This window comes from Tripterygium wilfordii, chromosome 23 (genome assembly GCF_013401445.1).
Source record: "Tripterygium wilfordii isolate XIE 37 chromosome 23, ASM1340144v1, whole genome shotgun sequence".
In the NCBI taxonomy this organism is placed as follows: Eukaryota; Viridiplantae; Streptophyta; class Magnoliopsida; order Celastrales; family Celastraceae; genus Tripterygium; species Tripterygium wilfordii.
In genome coordinates this window covers 117,704-136,629 of record NC_052254.1, presented here as the reverse complement: position 1 = coordinate 136,629, position 18,926 = coordinate 117,704, and the positions used below count along the sequence as shown (strand labels likewise).

At 36.4% G+C, this 18,926-nt stretch overlaps 1 protein-coding gene across 1 annotated transcript; it reads right to left on the bottom strand.

Moving 5' to 3' along the window:
* Positions 1-11,616: 11,616 nt before the first annotated feature.
* On the bottom strand, positions 11,617-18,579 carry LOC119993843 (probable methyltransferase PMT24). The gene is given in 10 exon segments (XM_038841128.1): positions 11,617-12,036; positions 12,130-12,324; positions 12,787-13,056; positions 13,523-13,697; positions 15,364-15,474; positions 15,557-15,827; positions 16,170-16,319; positions 16,398-17,106; positions 17,142-17,548; positions 18,458-18,579. Coding segments are annotated over 9 exon segments (2,481 nt in total). The 5' UTR covers positions 17,513-17,548; positions 18,458-18,579; the 3' UTR covers positions 11,617-11,807.
* Between the last annotated feature and the right edge of the window lie 347 nt (positions 18,580-18,926).

Genomic DNA, 18,926 nt, shown 5'->3' with positions numbered 1-18,926 from the left:
TACCGATGATATATAACGACTTAATTAACTATCAAGAATTGGTACCTTTGTTGAAATGTGTCCATCCACTTTGGTCTGTTGACACGTGTCAGCAGATAATGTGATACTTGGCTAGAGAGTTAACACACTCATTGGCTGTTTTCCTTTAACACGTTAAAATAAAATCCAAAATCTCCATTATTTAAATCTTTATAAACTCAAAACCCCCTCAAGAAACAAAAGTAAGAAAGCCAGCCCAAGACAGAGAGAGCAGATGATGACTCCCATGAAGACACAAGTCACAGAACCACACTCCAAGCCCAAGAGAGCAACTGTTTTCCCCAAGAAGAGGAGGTCAGTGAAAAAAATGATCCTTCAATCCATACTCAAATCTATTGCCTCTGTTTTCTGCTCTTCTTCCTCTGGTGCTTCTGCGTCTGACTGTGAAGCATCAAATGCCAACAAAAGGAAGACTAATATAGAATAATTGGGTTTTTTTTAGATTGTATTCCTCTGTTTTTTAGCTGTTATAATTATGCAACTCCCCTGTTTTTTCTTTGCTTCTTTTCAGTGGCAACTCTATCTTTTTTGTGTTATTCCTGCTTCTTTTGTGATTGTCTGGCTCTTTTTGGTACCCATTTTTTGCTGGATCCCTATTAGTTGTTAAGACCATTGACAATACATCCCACATCGGTTGGCTAAGTCCCAATTAAGTGGTATATACAGATAAAACTTATCTCTTACATGTAACAAGACTTTTTCTTGGGCTTAGTGATTGAGCTTTGACCCATAATATCCTTGTTGGCCCATTACATCTACGGTAATCGGATAACACAAGACAATATTGTAAACATATATGGGGAGTGGATTTCCAATGTTAATCTTTCTCGTTGTAACCAATTAGAGTTTTATTAATTCAATGATTGGATATTAGAATCACAAAACCCAAAAACAAAAAAAAGTTCCTTTTCGGATAAAACATAGACCCATGCCAAACATATCCACCCGATTTTGGAAGAAACTTGAAAGTAAAAGTCTTGGGAGTATGAGTAATGTTACATACTCCCAAAATGTGACCCCTCAGTTTATCCTCAAATCTATATGACATACAAATAGTCATTAATTATAAACACATGTAGGACCCACTTAATAACTAACATTCCACATTAATTGGAGATCAAATAAAGGTCAGATTTTGGGTGTCCCAATCATTATTTGGAAAAGAAATAGTATTTAAATTTGTTAGTTTTTGGGGGGGAAGAAAAGCAATAAAATAAATTTAGTGTAGGGGAATTATATATCTAAAAAAAGTTGACTGCTTGGCTTTTTCAGACATTAAAGCGACCAAGAAAAAGTGTTTTGAATAAAGTAGGAATTCGTCTCGTCTTGAAATGAGAGAGCAAAAGAAAAAACAAATGCAGCATGCAAATTTGCGTTTCATTGCTTATAGTCAATGAAGGCAAAGACGAGTACTAGTACTGGACAGGACTACCACAGTGAATTAAATTAACAAAAAAAGGGACGCATAATCAACAAAATTCTGTACCATTAAATGTGAGAAAACTATAGGTTTTAGTGGAAAATTGTATATTTATGATCGTTATTAGATGACAATGATGAAATCATACCACCATGCCGACTCAAGGGCATCCAATTATTATTATTATTATTTTGTATTACCCAAAATCAGAGCCCAACCCAATTGACAATTCCATTCTCCTCACCTCTCCATCACGCATGGCACGGGTCAATCCTTGCTTCCTTGGTGGCACAAAAATGACTAGAGCTGACCCTGTGATAGTGCTTGTGGCTATGTTCATTACAACCCCGGCCGGTATCATCACAAAGTAGTGTTCAACTTCACAGCCATCTAAATGCCTGGGCAGATAAGCTTGCCAATTAATTTTCAATGGCGGTTCTATTGACTACAAGTACAACCAAAACAATCTTTTATTGTGTTATGGTGATAATATGCATAATTAATGAAAGTTAAAATCACTTATTTGGGTTAGACCGTAATCTTACATGGTATGTACAGTTAAAATTTGCTAGAACAAATAAGAGCTTAAAAAGTAAAGGGAGAAAAGCCCATCTTCTACTAGTGGGTGCATGTGTTTCACATATTATTGGAATTAGATCAATAATTCATAATTGATAGAGGACACAAAATCACGTAAAATCATATCAATTCTTTCTAAATCTCCACAATCTTGCAGGAATATAAAAGTTTCTAGACTTTCCAAATATAAACTAGTCGACTAATCCTAAAACTCCCAACTATTGTGAACTACCAAATGCTTCAATTATTTAATTGATAAATAAAACTCTTACACAAATAATTAATTTGAGTTATTTGTCATAAATCTCATATATATATATATATATGAAAGTACTTATATTTTCTAATATGAAAGTATTTTTTTAACCGACAACCATAATATTCAAACTGTCCACCCTTTGGACATCTGATATAGGTCTAAATTCTGGTCATAAGTCCCGAGTGCGCAGAAGTTTCCTACCTAACAATATGATACCAAAACCCATCGTGTGACAAATGCATTGCTTCTAATGAGAATCGTACTCAGTACCTCTCGAGTCCATACGATTTGATCTCAAAAGATTCACTAACTAGTATATGATCAAGTGGTTAATATAAAAGTACTTCACCAACCAACGAGATGTGGTCCGGTAGGCAATCAGTTGGGTTAGGCAGAAGACTTCACTCTCATAACCTAATTAAGCCCATAACATTAACTCCCATATCAAAGTTTAGAGAGAGAGAGAGAGAGAGACTAATGGTGAAGCCGAACCATGATGAGCCAATGGCTGCAGGGGGGAATACGGCCAAGAAGACCAAGCCAGAAGAGGAAATGGCCAGGGACATGACTGAGCCACGGTTCAAATCCAAGAAAGGGAGTATGTTCCCAGCAAAGAAGAAGTCAGTGAAGAGAATGATTTTTGATAGCTTTTTAAAGTCCATTGGCCCCTCAAAAACCAATGAATTAGAAGACTAAGGACTTATATATTATTATATCCATAATAGTACATCAGTACTCCTAAATCTAATAGCAATGTAATGCGTTTGGGGTACTCTCAAATCTAATATACATAGTGAAAAAATATTTAGTGAAAACTGATAAAAAACAGACCGAATAACCAAAATAACGCCGATACAGAAAGATTGATCGGTTAAATTCTTGTCAAAATTTTTTTTATTAAAAAAAGGTATCGTTTACACCCTTAAATGTGACCTCCATTTAACCCTCAATTAATGTGGATGTTAATTGGGGCTGACATGTGCATTCATAATAAATGATTATTTGACATGCCACATAGATTTGGGGGTAAAATAAGGATGTTATTTTGAATGGATGTAGCATTACTCTACCAAAAAAACCCACATAAAAAGTCCCACAATGCAAAATAAAAAATAGTTGTGTATATGGTTTTATAATACCTTAGTTGAACCTAAGCAAGCAGCTCCTTACCCATGCCTTTCGAGCAAAGTTTATACTAATATAGCTTAAGGCCCATTAATTAATGTGGGTCAACCCCAAAAGTCCTAAATTCTAAGAAGCTATATATATATATAGTCATCCTTACTCACTCATATCGTCATAAATGATTGTAATTGTCGATCAATTAATTATGATAATGATCTAAATGTAGGGGAAGCAGAGACTCACTTTGATGACCCATTTTTCTTTTTCAAAGTTGGAAGTCTCTTATTCTTAGTTTGAAGCTCGAAGACCTTTTTGTCTTGATAGTAAAATACACAAACCAATGTGAAAATAGCAAAAGGTGATTCTATATTTCTAAAAAAGTGGAGATCAGTTAGGATTAAGAAGTGTAGCTCTCCGACAATATCTCATGGGGGACAAATGTTACTTTCGATCCATCTTTTTGACAGGAAAATGAGTCGAGAGCATCTTTATATGGTAGAAACAGAACAAAATTGGTTTACTAAAAGTAGTTAGATTAAAGAAATTAAAAATTGACCCACATGAGATATAGAACTGATCATGCATCATGCATGCAGAAGAAAATGCGTTTGAAAATGTGTGTAGGTTGTTCTTGCATCTGCTTAGGTTGTAGTTCGAAAATTATTGCTAAATTCCAACCTCTCATGAGTTTCGATTCTTTACATAGGAATTTGGACTACCCTAGCTTTTTGCATCACTGTACTTTGGTGATGTTAGTTGATATTATATATGTATACATATAATAGTATGGAATAAGTTTGTGGGGATGGAGATTCGTAATCCGCATCAATATATCGGCTATATATATGTCCATATGATCAGTTAGTTCAAGAGGATATATATTCTTTGTGTGTGTGACCTTAGTAATTAATACGATGATAACCGATCGAGTTAAGTGAGTGTGGGGGAAATAACAATCGAGTTGACGTGGTTGATGCATGCGTTGGAGGTCATGCTTGGAACCCAAATTAAATAGTGTGGACTTGAGGAGAGTGCAAGTGCATGCTAATATGGGACTCACTGAGAGATGCATGGCTGCATGTATGTCAATAATTGGTGGCGTTATTGAATGGTTACAACGGGATTATGGACTGAACCGAATCCTTTCGATCCTTTTAAATAGAATTTTCAAATTAGACTTCTCCTTAATTACCACTAATAAAATTTCAAGTACATTCATCATAATTTACACATTATTTATATGGAACAACATTCACAATCATCAACACTTAACACAGAATTTAGACTTCATTCATAGATTCACCTAGTCTCTCTATCATTAAAAGAATCTAATCTTTTCCTTGAATTTCCTTTAGCCGAGGAGGAAACAAAAGGCCCCAGCACTTTTGTCCGTTGACACGTGTCAGCAGATGATAGGATAACTTGGCTAGAAAGTTACACACTCATTGGCTGTTTTCCTCTTGACACATTAAAATAAAATCCACAATCTCCATTATTTATATCTTATACACTCAAAACCTCCTCAAGAAACAAAAGAAAGAAAAGCCAAGACAGAGAGAGAGAGAGCAAATGATGACACCCATGAAGACACCAGTGACAGAACAACAGTTCAAGCCCAAGAGAGGAAGTGTTTTCCCCAAGAAGAGGACGTTAGTGAAAAAAATGATCTTTCAATCCATACTCAAATCTATTGCCTCTGTTTTCTGCTCTTCTCCCTCTGGAGCTTCTGTGTGTGATTATTGTGAAGCACCAAATGCCAAGAAAAGGAAGACTACATGCCCATAACCGCGGTGATCATTGCATTACATCTACGGTGACCGACTTGCTTTGCTTGTCGTTCTCTCCGATTAATTCATAGAATAATTCGGTTTTTGATTACTTATAATGTATTCCTCTGTTTTATAGCTGTTATAATTATACAAGTCCCCTGTTTCTTCTTTTCTTTTCAGTGGCAACTCCAAGTTCTTTTTGGCAGCGATTTGTTTCTGCATCCCTATTAGTCTCTCTCGATTTAACCAGTTAGGCTTTTGTGAATTGAACAATTGGAGATTAGAATCACAAAACCCAAAAAAAGGTCGTTCCTTTTCGGGTTAAAACAGAGACCCATATCAAACATATCCACCCGATTTTGGAAGAACCTTGAAAATAAAAGTCTTGGAAGAAAATAGGATTGAAATTTCAAATTTGTTAGTTTTTGATGTGGAAAGGAAAGCAATAAATAAAAAAGATGATTAAGAGTAGTTTTTTCATCAAAAGCAAAAACAGGGGAATTCTATAAGAGGAATAGAGGATACTGTTAGTATTTTAATGAAAAAAATTTGATAAAGTGTGGGACCCACCTGTAGAATAAGTAATTTGATGTGTAGGTGAAGCAAATTGATGTTGGATTTGACTCTGTGTTCTCCTTTCTTGGTGGAGTTCAACACGGCATGATATTCTTCAGATATATGTAAGTGTCGTCCAAGGAGAATAAAAATTAGAGCTGGTCCGTGGCAGTGCAAAGGGGCTGAGGGCAGTAGCGTGGGTAGTGCAGCAGGAGGCTGTGCTGCCATGGGGAGGCTGTGCGGTTATCGGGTATGGCGTTGTGGTGGAGCTCGTGCATGAGTGGTGAAACTCATGATATAGAGAGAAATCAAAGGTTTGTATTGAAAGAGAACAAAGGGTGATAACTTTGTGGTGTGTCTTTAGGGTTTATCCTAGGTTTTTATCGGTTAGAGATTCAAGATGTAGGGTGTTAGAGATATATAATAGATTGAGGCTTATGTAATCTCTTGAGTTCTTGAGTATTCTTGGGTTTCTTGGTAAGAGAATATTTTCGGGATGTGGTTGTATAAATTTTATACATAATAATAAAGTTTTCTCTTAATTATCTTTTGACAACGACCTTGATTTTTCCCCCGGGTTTGAAGGTTTTCTATGTAAATATTGTGTTGTGATTGTTGTTTTTATCGGTTTCAATTTATCTATTATCGTGTCGATTTATTTGACAAGAAAGAGGACGGGTCTAATTTCCCTAACAGATACTAAAAAAATGAGTGCTTGTGATGATGAGAAGAATATTTCGTAGCTTTTCGAGACACCAAAACGACAAAGAAAAGGTGGCTTGAATTAATTCCGAATTTCTCTACCATTAAATGTTAGAAAACTATATGTTGTAATGGAAATTTTTATATTTATGATCGTTATTAAATGATAATGATAAAATCATACCACAAGGGCTGAGATTAAAGAATGATTTATTTGCGTTGTTTCTAGAAGATCTTTGAATTCCCACCAGGGAGGAGGGCCCGGGCCCCACTTGAAGGAGCAATTCTATATCTATGTATGTTTCTAATTTCTATAGAATGCTAACTCACAACTGGATAGTATGATTCTTAAATAAGAATATTTCACAAACATCGACTGATCACACTTTCATTTATCTCTTGTATCCTATACTACTTTAAAGGTAAAGGATTGTGCATTTTCTTTTCTTTCTTCTCCCAGGAATTTGAAGGAGGAGGGGGGGGGGGTCGTGTTGTTCCAGAAATAACAAAGAACGTGTAACAAAAGCTATCACATTACGAGAAATATAAAATATATAAGTTCTTTTTGACCTGCAAAATGGAAGATTGAATTTATCTATCAAGAGTATTTATGTATGCTTCATTTGGGAAGATTGGATTTCTATGATTCAAAGGAGGAGAAGAAAACAAAGGAATTCATTAAAGAATATTCAACTGTGGGTCCTTAAAAAAGGAAAAAGAAAACAAAAAGTGTAAGTGTAAAGATAATATATGCATTGGCTTAGTGGAAAAAATTGATATGATAAAATACCAACTTTCTTCTAAAGAAGTTTTATGAGACTCTTTTCATTAACTTCAAAAGAAAAGATTACAGCTTATATAAGCTACAAGACAACGACTATAAGATACAGACTGACAGTACTAAGTATACATACAGACCTAAAGGTACAGGAAGGACCGTTTGAAACAACAGAAACTATATTTGAATGGGAGCAGTTATTTACACATGGACTTAATACACACACCTACTTAACACACTCTTAATTTTTTTCTCACACACAATTGAGTTTCCAAAATTACCCCTTCCCACTCTCATCTCTATTATCTACTCAACAACCCCGCCAACACTCTGTTTTCTTTCGGTTTAGGCAAATTGAGCCAATTTTTTTGAATTTTTTTTGTGGACAGGTTCCATCTTCATTTGACTCAACAACGGCGCTCTATTGAGTGTCTCGAATCTCCTAGGAGGCTTTGCGCAGCCATAAAAAATTCTCTTAATCTTCAACATGCATGTACTTTGAAAGAAAACATAGTACTGCTCTTCATTTCACGAGGCTTGGTAATTTTTCGCCTCCTTTTTCGTCATATTCTTGTGCTTATGGTGCTTGATCTGACCCATACACGAGATCTTTGGAGATGTTGCCTCATCTTGTGTTTCATACGTGTCATCATTATTTGATTCTCGGCGAGCTCGGCTGGAATTATTAACACAGTCGGACCGAAAAACCTCTTTGTGCGAACTTTGTTAATGTTGTCCGAGCTCTGAATGTCTGATCATGCTTGCGGGTTCTCCATTGTTGTTATTTTTTTACTCTGCACCGATAGAGAGCCTTCACATGGTACATATACATATTATATACACACACGTATATATAATAATAATAATAAAAAGATTAGATAGGATCAAAGTTTGAGTTGACTTATAATTTAATTGAATGGTTCTCCAGGATTTCTCCTGGTATTTCCAAAAAAAATATAGGATCAAAGTTGTGCGTTTTGACATTGTTAAGAGATTGTGTTTTGGTCAAACGAAATGGCTCATGCAGGAATAAGTTTTTAAGGTAAACATGTTTGGTAATTTCATACAAGGATAATTTAGTAAATTTAAAAAAATTTAAAAGGTATGTGTGTAATGAGTCCAACAATGTGTGCAAATAACGACATCCTATTTGAATATACTTAGAATAGATTGGACTGGGCTTATATGAGATAAATCGATGATGGGCCTGAGTAGATTTTAAGAGTTGTTGGGCCGAGTTGTATTCTTTTCTTTATCTTCTTCCCCAAATTCTGTCGCCAAACGCTAGCAAATTAGCAATTCCATTTTGGGTGTCTAACAAAAAAAAAAAGAAAAAAGATTGAAACCTTATATAATGCTGACATAATGTTCTATGATGTATGTAACCTTCTTTCTTTTTTCTTTTTTTTTCCTTTAAGTGCACATAAATAAACCACAAAATAATAACAGCTAAACCGTAGAAAAAAATGGCCAAAAAATAATGGTTGGGTCATGGGTGGATCCACTCCACTCCGCCATATGTAACCGCCATTGAAGATTAATTGGCAAGGCATTTTGATGGCTGTGACCTTGAAACACTTTGTGATGATAGTTGGGTCTGTACCGAACACAACTACAAGTACAATTACCAATGAATCCTCATGAGAAGAAAATATCTTGCTTTCTTGTATTGACGCTAAATAATTTTATCACCCACTGATCTGACACAAAATATTGCGTGACTGGCTTCTAATATCTTTATAATCAAATATTTTATTTAATTATAAAGAAAAAATAAAATCATTCAGTTGACCAAGACATTTAAAGTTAATTTTTCAATGACCAAGCGTAGGATTTATTAATTAAATGATATGTATATTAAAATGTCACTCATCAACATGCTAAGTTGGGCAGTTTTTAGATCAGACAGAAAACATTAAATTCACTTATTTGGGTAGAAGACACAAGTAATCTTAAAATTTGGTAGCTAGATTTTCTACAAATCTAATGTATATGGAAATGAAAGTACTTCACCAATAAATCTATTGTCTTTTTTTTTTTTGGTCTAAGGTGAGTTGGAGCTTTAGGAGACCATAACCTCCTGAACGCACCCCAATAGCCTAACATGCACTGATGATGACGATGATGTCTTCTTTTGGAATCATCATTTCTAAAACACAATTGGACTTCTGTCTTCTAACTACGAAACAAGGAGGCATTCCATGTCAAGTTCATGGTAGACAAAAACATAAGTGGGTCAATGCGTACATGTGGAATGCTATGAAATTCTTATACAAAAACTGAAACAAAGTTCATCTATTATTGAGTGCTACATTTTGTTGTGGCATCATGCATCATGACTCATTGAGGTGTACTTTGATTTAGGTCATTTTGCATTCAAATTCATTTGATGAAATAATGATCTTTCCACAACAACAAGTCTTACTTTCATTTAAAAGGAAATGGTTGATAGGGACTTTCACTTGCATACTCTATCTAATGAATTTCTCTTGCTTTAAATCGTATGGATTCAAAAGATCTTGAATTTGATTTCCATTGGGAATAATACTCGTGTAATCACGCGTAAAACGTTGACATAATTTACCATGTTGTCAGGTGAGAAATTTCTGTGAGTGTGAGCGTGAAGTTCTGAATTTAAGTCCATATATATCGAATGTCCAGAAGACAAACTTATATGGTGTGGTTTCCGGTTTTTAAAAAACAAAAAAAAAGCCTTTCGCTAATTACATGCTCAACAACTAATATATATTTCAAGACTCCCAACTTGGCATGTAATCCAAGTAAAAATGAAAAACTTGTAAAGCACATGAATGATTGTGAGATTGAAATTCAATCATAATACGACTGACTATATATGGTGAGTCTCTTTAGGAACCTTTAAGAGATAAGTTTTGTATTAGAAATTGACAACACAAATTCCTTTATCTTTACATACTTTTTTTTTTGTCTGTCTATGTAGGATCAATGGGTAACCCCTACCTAGCTCCATCAAATTGCGCCATCTGGACATATAAAGAGATCTTCAAACGACGCCTAATATGGATCATATATATATATATATATATATATATATATATGAGCAGCGCACAGGACTTCACTCTCAGAACCTTAAGCCCACAACATCAACTACCATATCAAAGACTCAAAGTAGAGAGAGAGAGAGAGATTAATAATGGAGGTGAAGCAGGACCATGGTGGGGCAATGGCTGCAGGGGGACAAAGGGCCAACAAGAGCAAGCCAGAAGAGGAAGTGGTCAGGGCCATGACTGAGCCACGGTTCAAATCCAAGAAAGGGAGTGTGTTCCCAGCAAAGAAGAAGTCAGTGAAGAGAATGATCTTTGATAGCTTTTTAAGTCCATTAGCCCCTCAAAAACCAATGGAGAAGACTAAGGACTTATATATAATTATATATTTATAGGAAACAAATGTTGTATGATTCTCTCAAATAGGATTATGATAACAAATGTTGTATGATTCTCTCAAATAGGATTATGATTCGAATCCTACTGGCATGCCCGACCGGTTGGACCGACACATGGTCAAGGTCTGATTACCATTAAAAAACTGAAAATTTGGTTAACTCGGGTTTATCCGCTTTGTGTGGGACTTCGGGCCAACCATCCGTGTGCATGTTGAGTTATCCATATGACCGAATTGGGCTATTGTGTTCCAGAAGGGGCGAGCGAAGATAATCCTTGTCCACCGATTCTGAAGAGAGAGAAGAACTGGACCATGTCTTTATCCATATTTCATTAATTGTAACAAGTCTTAGTTGTAATGAAGTTATAATTTCTATATTTTTATACTCTCTGCACTAACACTAAATATGAATCAAATTTCAAATATCGAAACTTGGCTGGCTTTATATTATCATTGTTCATGCATGATACGTCAAAATCAATCAGCATAATCGTAAAGAACTTATCGATGACTTAACACATCACGTAGAGCAGGAAATTCTGATGCCAAATTGAAGTTATTAATTAGCAGAAGCTATGAATATCAAACGGAAAAGAGCAGTTGCAGAAGCCTATGCATAATAAAGTCAGTGTTCTGTGACTGAAACTAGAAATGTTTGTTCACTTGCAAGTCACAATACTTACCATCAAGAAGGCCATAGCCAATATGTAAGCTTTACATGCTATACTTCTTAATCAAAGAATCAAGTTCACTTATCAATTCTCCCAGTATAATTTATTTTTTTTTGTTTTACTTAGGCAGGAGTTCTTTTGCTGGTAGGAGAGAATGGTAGGGTCCATACCTTATTCACTCACTGTTGTTTTGTTGATTAATGGTAGTGCCAAAAAAGTAGGAGATTTTCAATCTTAGAATTTCTCAACTTTCACAAGAGTTGGAAATTGGAACTCAGGTGATAATGTTATTACAAAATCAAACCCTTAGGGTTGTGATACTAATCCCTTTAATTGATCTGGCAAAAGTAAAATGACATTCAATTTTGAAGAATACAAGGGTGTTATAGACTAACCAGCTGTATAATTGTGTGTTTTTGGGGAGACACTACTGCAGAATCTATTATAGAATATCTATGATGTGAATGGCAGACCAAGTGAGGTATTGTTTTCAAGCAATGGCAGACCAAATCGTTTCAACCGCTTTAGGACGCCACTTTGTCTTCTGAACACAAAGCAATCCTTCATTGTTTTTTGAGAAAGTCATTCTGACCTCCCATTGCAGAGATTTTACCAAGGTCTCAACCTCACTTACGGTTTTGGCATTATCACGGACAATCAGCGTTCCTTCAGGCCTTAAAATCCTATCAACTTCTGCAATTACCACCACCAAGTTGCACCTGCAGAAAGAAATTGTTAGCACAATAAATTGGGAAAACAGTGTCCGTTCCCTGAGGAATAAATCGGCAGATGTGTTATATAAGCTAACAAACCTCTGTCCGAGACTGGAGAACAGATGGTCAGCATGAAGAAGATCATATGTTCTGGGGTAGGTATTGAAAGATTCACACCAATCATGGTACATTCCTAACAAACCGCGTTCATAAATGATTGGAAGTGTGGCTGGAGAGTCAATTGGGACAATGTTCATCACCCAAACCTTCAGATCTTTCAGTGCCGCTGCAAACCTAAAAGCATAATATAAAGGGATTATGAAAACAAGAAGGATAATATAAAACTATCAGCTTTTCAGCACTTATGAAAGGACAATTGAAATTGCCCAAAAATGAGCTTCGTGTTCTGAGGGATACTTGGGCAATATGCATCAGACAAGCATGTGATGATCAAACCTACTAATGCATTGCAAAAAAGCCTTAGTAGGCCAAGAAAACGTCTCCTCACCTTTTCTCCATCCGTTGCAGGTATACAAAACCCTATACAGCTATAATCAACCAAACAAGCCCCAAAGTTCAACTTTACGGCGTTGGCTGTGGCAAATTATGCATACCAATTTCCAGTGTGAAATATATATATGAAGTGTGGTTTGCTCCAGGGGGGGAACAAGGTTATGAAGGTTACTTAAGATGCATGAGTATGGAAAGAATGTGCATGAATAAAGAAGAGTCTGCATAAATATTCGAGGATCTTACCCCCCATAGACAGCTCTCATGTCCATGACATTCCTCACATAAGACCAGTTGATGCCCATTCCATTCAGACAAGATTGAGAGAAAATGCGTTTCCAGTGCTCATAGTCAGTAACGAAATCATCCGGGGCAGCTCTACCATAAACTCCAGTTTGTGAATTCAGCCAGTAGGGTGGTTTCTCCAACCTTAGAGGCCACTGTTTAGGCCAACGAGATCCACGTTCTGATACATCTTCAGGTACTTTATGCATGCACGCTTCAAGTGGTACATTCCTACAGAAATGCACCCAAAAACATTTAAAAACTACTGTTTTGGAACATTTCAGCTACACTTGCTATTATTCAAATCAAGATGCATTCTGATCGGTAAATAACAAATGGTTGTGATGGTTCAAAAAGTACCAAGTAGAAAAGAGGGAACGTGTTATAGTTACATAATAAACCATTAGTTAATATTCTTTCAGATTCACGTTGTATAGTTGCTAATACCAGTGATAAAGGAGAGTGACACTCTGCATCTAGTGTTCATTAAGGTGAAATTTTTATGATTTTTCCAATGAGATAGCAAGATTCGTGTATTTGACCAATTGTATTTTATTTCAGTAGATTTTGACATCAAACCACAAATTTTCAGCTGTTTCTGATTTATATTTTTGAATTCTAACATTGTTCACACTATTTAGAGGGACGATTGGATATTAAACCAATAAGTTAGTAAATGGCTAAAAAAAGAAGGTACTAGGCTGCATTTGGAGCATCTGATTCTTTACAAAGTGGAGGTTCATTTTTGGCTCTTTGATTGTAGCATTCATTGGAAGTTGGCTTTCTATAGAAAGCTGCAGCTACACCATTTAATTTATCCTTTGAGACCACCTTCAGATCCCAGCACATTGACTTTGTTAGCTTAGACATCGCTGCCATCAATTATCAAATAAAGGTAAGTGTTGGGTTTGAGAAGGGAGAGAAGTAGAGAACTCAAAATAACTTTAGAAAATATTCACTCTCTTAATTAATTCATTACAAACATCACATATATATATAAATACAATGGAGAACACTCTGGAAGAGAGTGTACACGTGGAGCCATATTTGGAAGCAGTGAAGATATGTGGAGCTCATTTCTCCACATAAAATACTACATAGTCATATTTCCAACACTCCCCCTCAAACTCAAATTGATATACAATATGAGTTTGCTAAATACAATCCAACCCAAAAAAAATAAAATACACCACACCCACAATGGTGTCTAAACTATCCATCCTATTTGTTACATCGAACTCATGCTCAGAGGTACTAATCCACTTGTCACATCCCTTCGTGTGCTCAGAGGTGGTAATAGACTTGTCATGATCGCGTCCGTGTACTCAGAGGTAGGAGGCTTAAAATTTTTCTTTCCGGTTGGATCTTAACTAGTTCCATGAGATCCTCGGGAGAATAGTCGCAACAAATACAACTCCATGACTACCATCAATCCAAGTGGGGACCACATGCTAGCCCACCACATCAATCAAACCCATTTTTACTCCATTTTTCTCCACCTCTCCCATCATCACTTTTTCTTCTTTCCACGCATGCTCTCCCATTAATATCACTCTTTTTCACATAAAACAAAACATTAAAATATTCAATTACATCATCTTTCTGCTCCTCCATTTCTCCATCTTTTCGTGCTTTCTGATACTCTACAAAAACTGCAAATGACTCCTCTTCCTTCAAATTTGCCAAACGTGCCAAGACCTCCGACTTGGTCCATGACACTGCCAAATACAACAACTTCCTTTCTCCACAACACAGCAGATTCTACTGCAGTGCCACTTATTTGGAGTCTAAAAGAGTAACAATAACAAGCCTTTACAACTTCTTCAAGACGCTCGACGCACTTCCAAATACAACCTCTGCCTTTTGTTCAGGAACAATAACAACCCTTTCCCAGAGCCCTTCAACAACATCAGGTCTCTTTGTTAGACCCCTCCATACAGACCACGTTGGTCCTTCACCATAACAACCTCTTTTAGGCTGTCTAACATACCGGCTCCTCGGAACAAGACTCATGAAGCACCTTCTGCTCCACCAGAAGTACTTGGATCGGCGCCATAGCTGATTTAGGAACATTGATGGAAGGACAGAGTTTCAACATAACACACATACTTTACTGCTACTACAACTACTACGGGGTGGTAAAACCATATGAACACTACCTGCCACCACCACCCACCTCCCCTAGAAGCAGTGGTGGCACAACGAAAAATTCTCACAGGGCCTCTAAGATCAAGAAGCTTCGATACCACTGTTGGGTTTGAGAAGGGAGAGAAGTAGAGAACTCAAAATAACTTTAGAAAATATTCACTCTCTTAATTAATTCATTACAAACATCACATATATATAGAAATACAATGGAGAACACTCTGGAAGAGAGTGTACACGTGGAGCCATATTTGGAAGCAGTGAAGATATGTGGAGCTCATTTCTCCACATAAAATACTACATAGTCATATTTCCAACAGTAAGGTGCAATGCCTTAATAAACAAGGGACATGATCTATTGAAAGGTACATACTTCAATAGAAACCACTTTACCTTTCCAAATGCCAACATCCTCAGGAAGCTTCTGGTAAACTGGAGTTGCAGACCAAATAAAATAGCCACCAGGTCGCAGGACACGGTCGAGCTCCAAGAGAAGTTTACCACCTGCATTGAAATTCAATGGAACTATGGATTAAAGCATTAACAGTATGGAAAATGTGTGGTCATATTTAGACAAAGACATCACCTTCCACGTGCCAAGGAACCCTACAGCGGGCACAGTGGACAACGTCAAAAACGGAACTGGGAAAGGGTAGCCTCTTAGTGCCCATAACAGCTGATATGGCAGGGATCCCTCTTTCAAGTGCAAATTGCACTTGGGCTTCATGCTCATCTTTGGGTGCAAATGACATTGCAAGAACATCCCTTTCAAAAAGATAGCCTCCAAAGCTAGCGACTCCACACCCAACATCTAACATCACACGACTTCTTTTCCCCCATGCAATATCTGGATGAGACTGCACAGATGAAAGATACTAATGTTCTTAAAAGAAATATTCTTAACAATAAAATAGCTGTATAAAAATTGTTAAAAACAATTAGCAATATTTTATCAGTTGGCAAGACTGATACTCATGCAAGATATTTAGCATTGTTCCCACTCTCTATTCAATAGTTTAAATGAACACATGTTGCCAGAATTTTCCCTTCCCTTGGAAGTGAATAAAGCTTTAACTCACTATTAGGGCTGTCCGAGCTGGCAAATAACATGAAGATGAATTATGACTGTAGCCAGATAATGCTTGGACTGGAGAGCAATACGACATAAATGAATAATGAGACAGCATATAGAGCCTCACCTTTTGAATGAAATCAATGTAATGAAGAGCACCGTGCTTAAACTGAGTTCCGCCACCAGGAAAAGCTAGAAATTGACCAGTAACCTTTACCCAATTTTGGTGCCCCTTCACCTCTGCAAGCTTGGTATGGGGAATGTTATAGAACCATATCTACATCATGCAACAAAAAACATATTTAGAACTGAAGTCAACCATGCTTGTTATTGATTCAATGTAAATGTTATTCACCTTGTCCCTGCTTTCAGGCCACCTAATTGGACGTCTATATCCCTCGGGTAAAAAGACAAGGCAAGTAGGAGCTTCAGCAGGACAGTGCCTCTCTCGATGTTCATAGTGTCGAGTACTTGAAAGCCTTCTAATAGCATGCCAGTTGTCAAGGCATGGTATGTAGTCAGGTCCAGCAGTAACATTACAGATTTTCCAGCCATCTCCATCTTGATAGACAGATATCGGAGATTTTTGTAACTTCTTTTGATTCCGTGACTCCGCTGCTTGAGTTGACCATGCCCCCCCATTTTGGGAATCAGTATCAATTAGAAGTTCTGAATGGCTACCTGCAGAGGAAACCTCATTTGAAAACTTATCTTTCACCTGATTTTCCATGATATTCCCATCAACATTATCTTCTTTTTGAATGGCCGTTAAGTTTTCCTGACTCATTGCATCTGCAGACTCCCCTGTAGCTGAGATCCTCTCACTGTTATCGTTCTTTGATTCACTGCCATCCAAACTCTCTCCAGCTTCTGTCTGCCGCAGGGGATTTTTTCCACTAATTGCTGTCTCTGTTTCTCCATCTTCTGCATTTGACTCTACACCTGAATTCGATTTTCCATCTTCCTCTCTTTCATCACGATTTTCAAAGTCCTTGCTTTGCTGCATTTCAGACTCACCGTTCTGATTCTCATTCTCTTCTTGGTTTTCCTCGACTGTATTATTGGGATCATTCTCAAATCGCCATTCTCCGTCTCATTTCTATCTTCCTGTCTATACTGTCTATACTCAGCTGCATTCTCAGACTCTTTTAAGGCAACATTTTGGTCATGTCGGGTATCAGATTGGCTTTCAGTTTGAGTATCACTCGAGCTGTCATCCCCTGTTGTGGTATCTGCAAGCAAATCACCTGAATTGTCTTCAAATTTCTTAGAATCAATTTCATTTGTTCTCTTCACCTCTTTTATAGTTTCCTCAGATAACGACTCCAAAATTTGAATTGGAACAACAGACGACGACATTAGCATCCAAGCCCCAACTAGGCAAAAAGAAACAACCACAACTACAGTGATTGTTGAACAGCAGTTGGACGACTTCTTCCCATCCACTCGGGAATACTTCCCCATGACCATACTATTGGGGTTCAAATAATCCTTGATCACATAAACCTGGAAATAAGAATGAAAATAAAAATAGAATCACAAATGTCAAATAAGGAGCTCCAGCAATTAACTTCACTGAACTAACAACAAAAAGAGAAAGAATAACCAAATACGAAAAAGATGAGAGGAAGAGCTACCATGAAGAAAAAGGCCACTAACATGTGCAATTACTGTTGTCTTTGAATATAAGAAAGTGATGATTATCTAATTTAGCCAGTATTCGAACCATAAATGGTTCGCATAGATTGGGAATATTATCTGGACTCATTCATCCCTATTCCCCATCCTTTTCCATCAAGCTTCAATGATAGAAACAGGTTATGTTTTACTCGATCTATAACTCCCTTCCCTTACTTTGTTTCTTAGTTTGAGTTTTTAAACAATAGATCTAAAAGTAACTAATAAAAGCTTTTGGTTTGCAAACAGACTTGAGATTTGCATGCAAAGCATCCAAATCTGAAATTACACCTAATCCAATAAAAAAAAATGACTTGGGAAGAAAACAGCTCTCAGTAGACAAAAATTGAAAATGGAAAGTCTTAATCTTTGAAAAAAAAAGACCCCCTTTTCGAAGAATTCTTTTGACTGCTGGAGTAAACTAAGAGAACCCATCATTCAGTGTAAAAATACCTCTTTTTTTCAGTGAAATTTAAGACTAATTATTATTGTTACTATTAAAGAAGCATCAAATGGTAATATAAAAACCCAAAATAGTGACTCACATAGGCAATGCACAGTATGAACCTTAAAAGTTAAACACCTGCAGATCAGAAGCACAAAACCCAGAAGCACCACATTACAAATATAACACAATACCACGTTCGTTAGCTGAGAAAATACAAAACAACTGAATGACAGTAGAATACCAACAGAAACTACAATTAAAACTTAGGCACGGTAGTGAAGTAAGCTTACCGGCACCGATGCTGAAGATACAGATTTCTTTCAGTGTTTGGATCTGAAATATAAAAAGTAAATATATTTATCAAGAACTTCGGTGCATTCCGAAAACGAGGTGCAAAGAAAGCAGTTGCTTAGCAGACTCCTATCCAACGTTTTGAAAACCGGATCAGTCATCGAACCGGAAAATTTATTGGTTCAAAGTTCAAAGTTTCAATTGGGGTTCGAATCAGGTTCAAACCGGTTCAATGTAATTAATTATAAAATATATATTTATTTAAATATAAATAATAATTACAAATTTTTCATACTTTATAATAGTCACAATATTAGAAATGTTTAAATAAATGGAATAATATAAATTTTGATACATAGAATTAATGTATTATTTTAAACAAATAAAGTATTATAGCGTAATCATCAATCTATATGTATATAACTGAGGATCCACAAAACTTCTCCTTAATTCATGGTGCCACGTGGA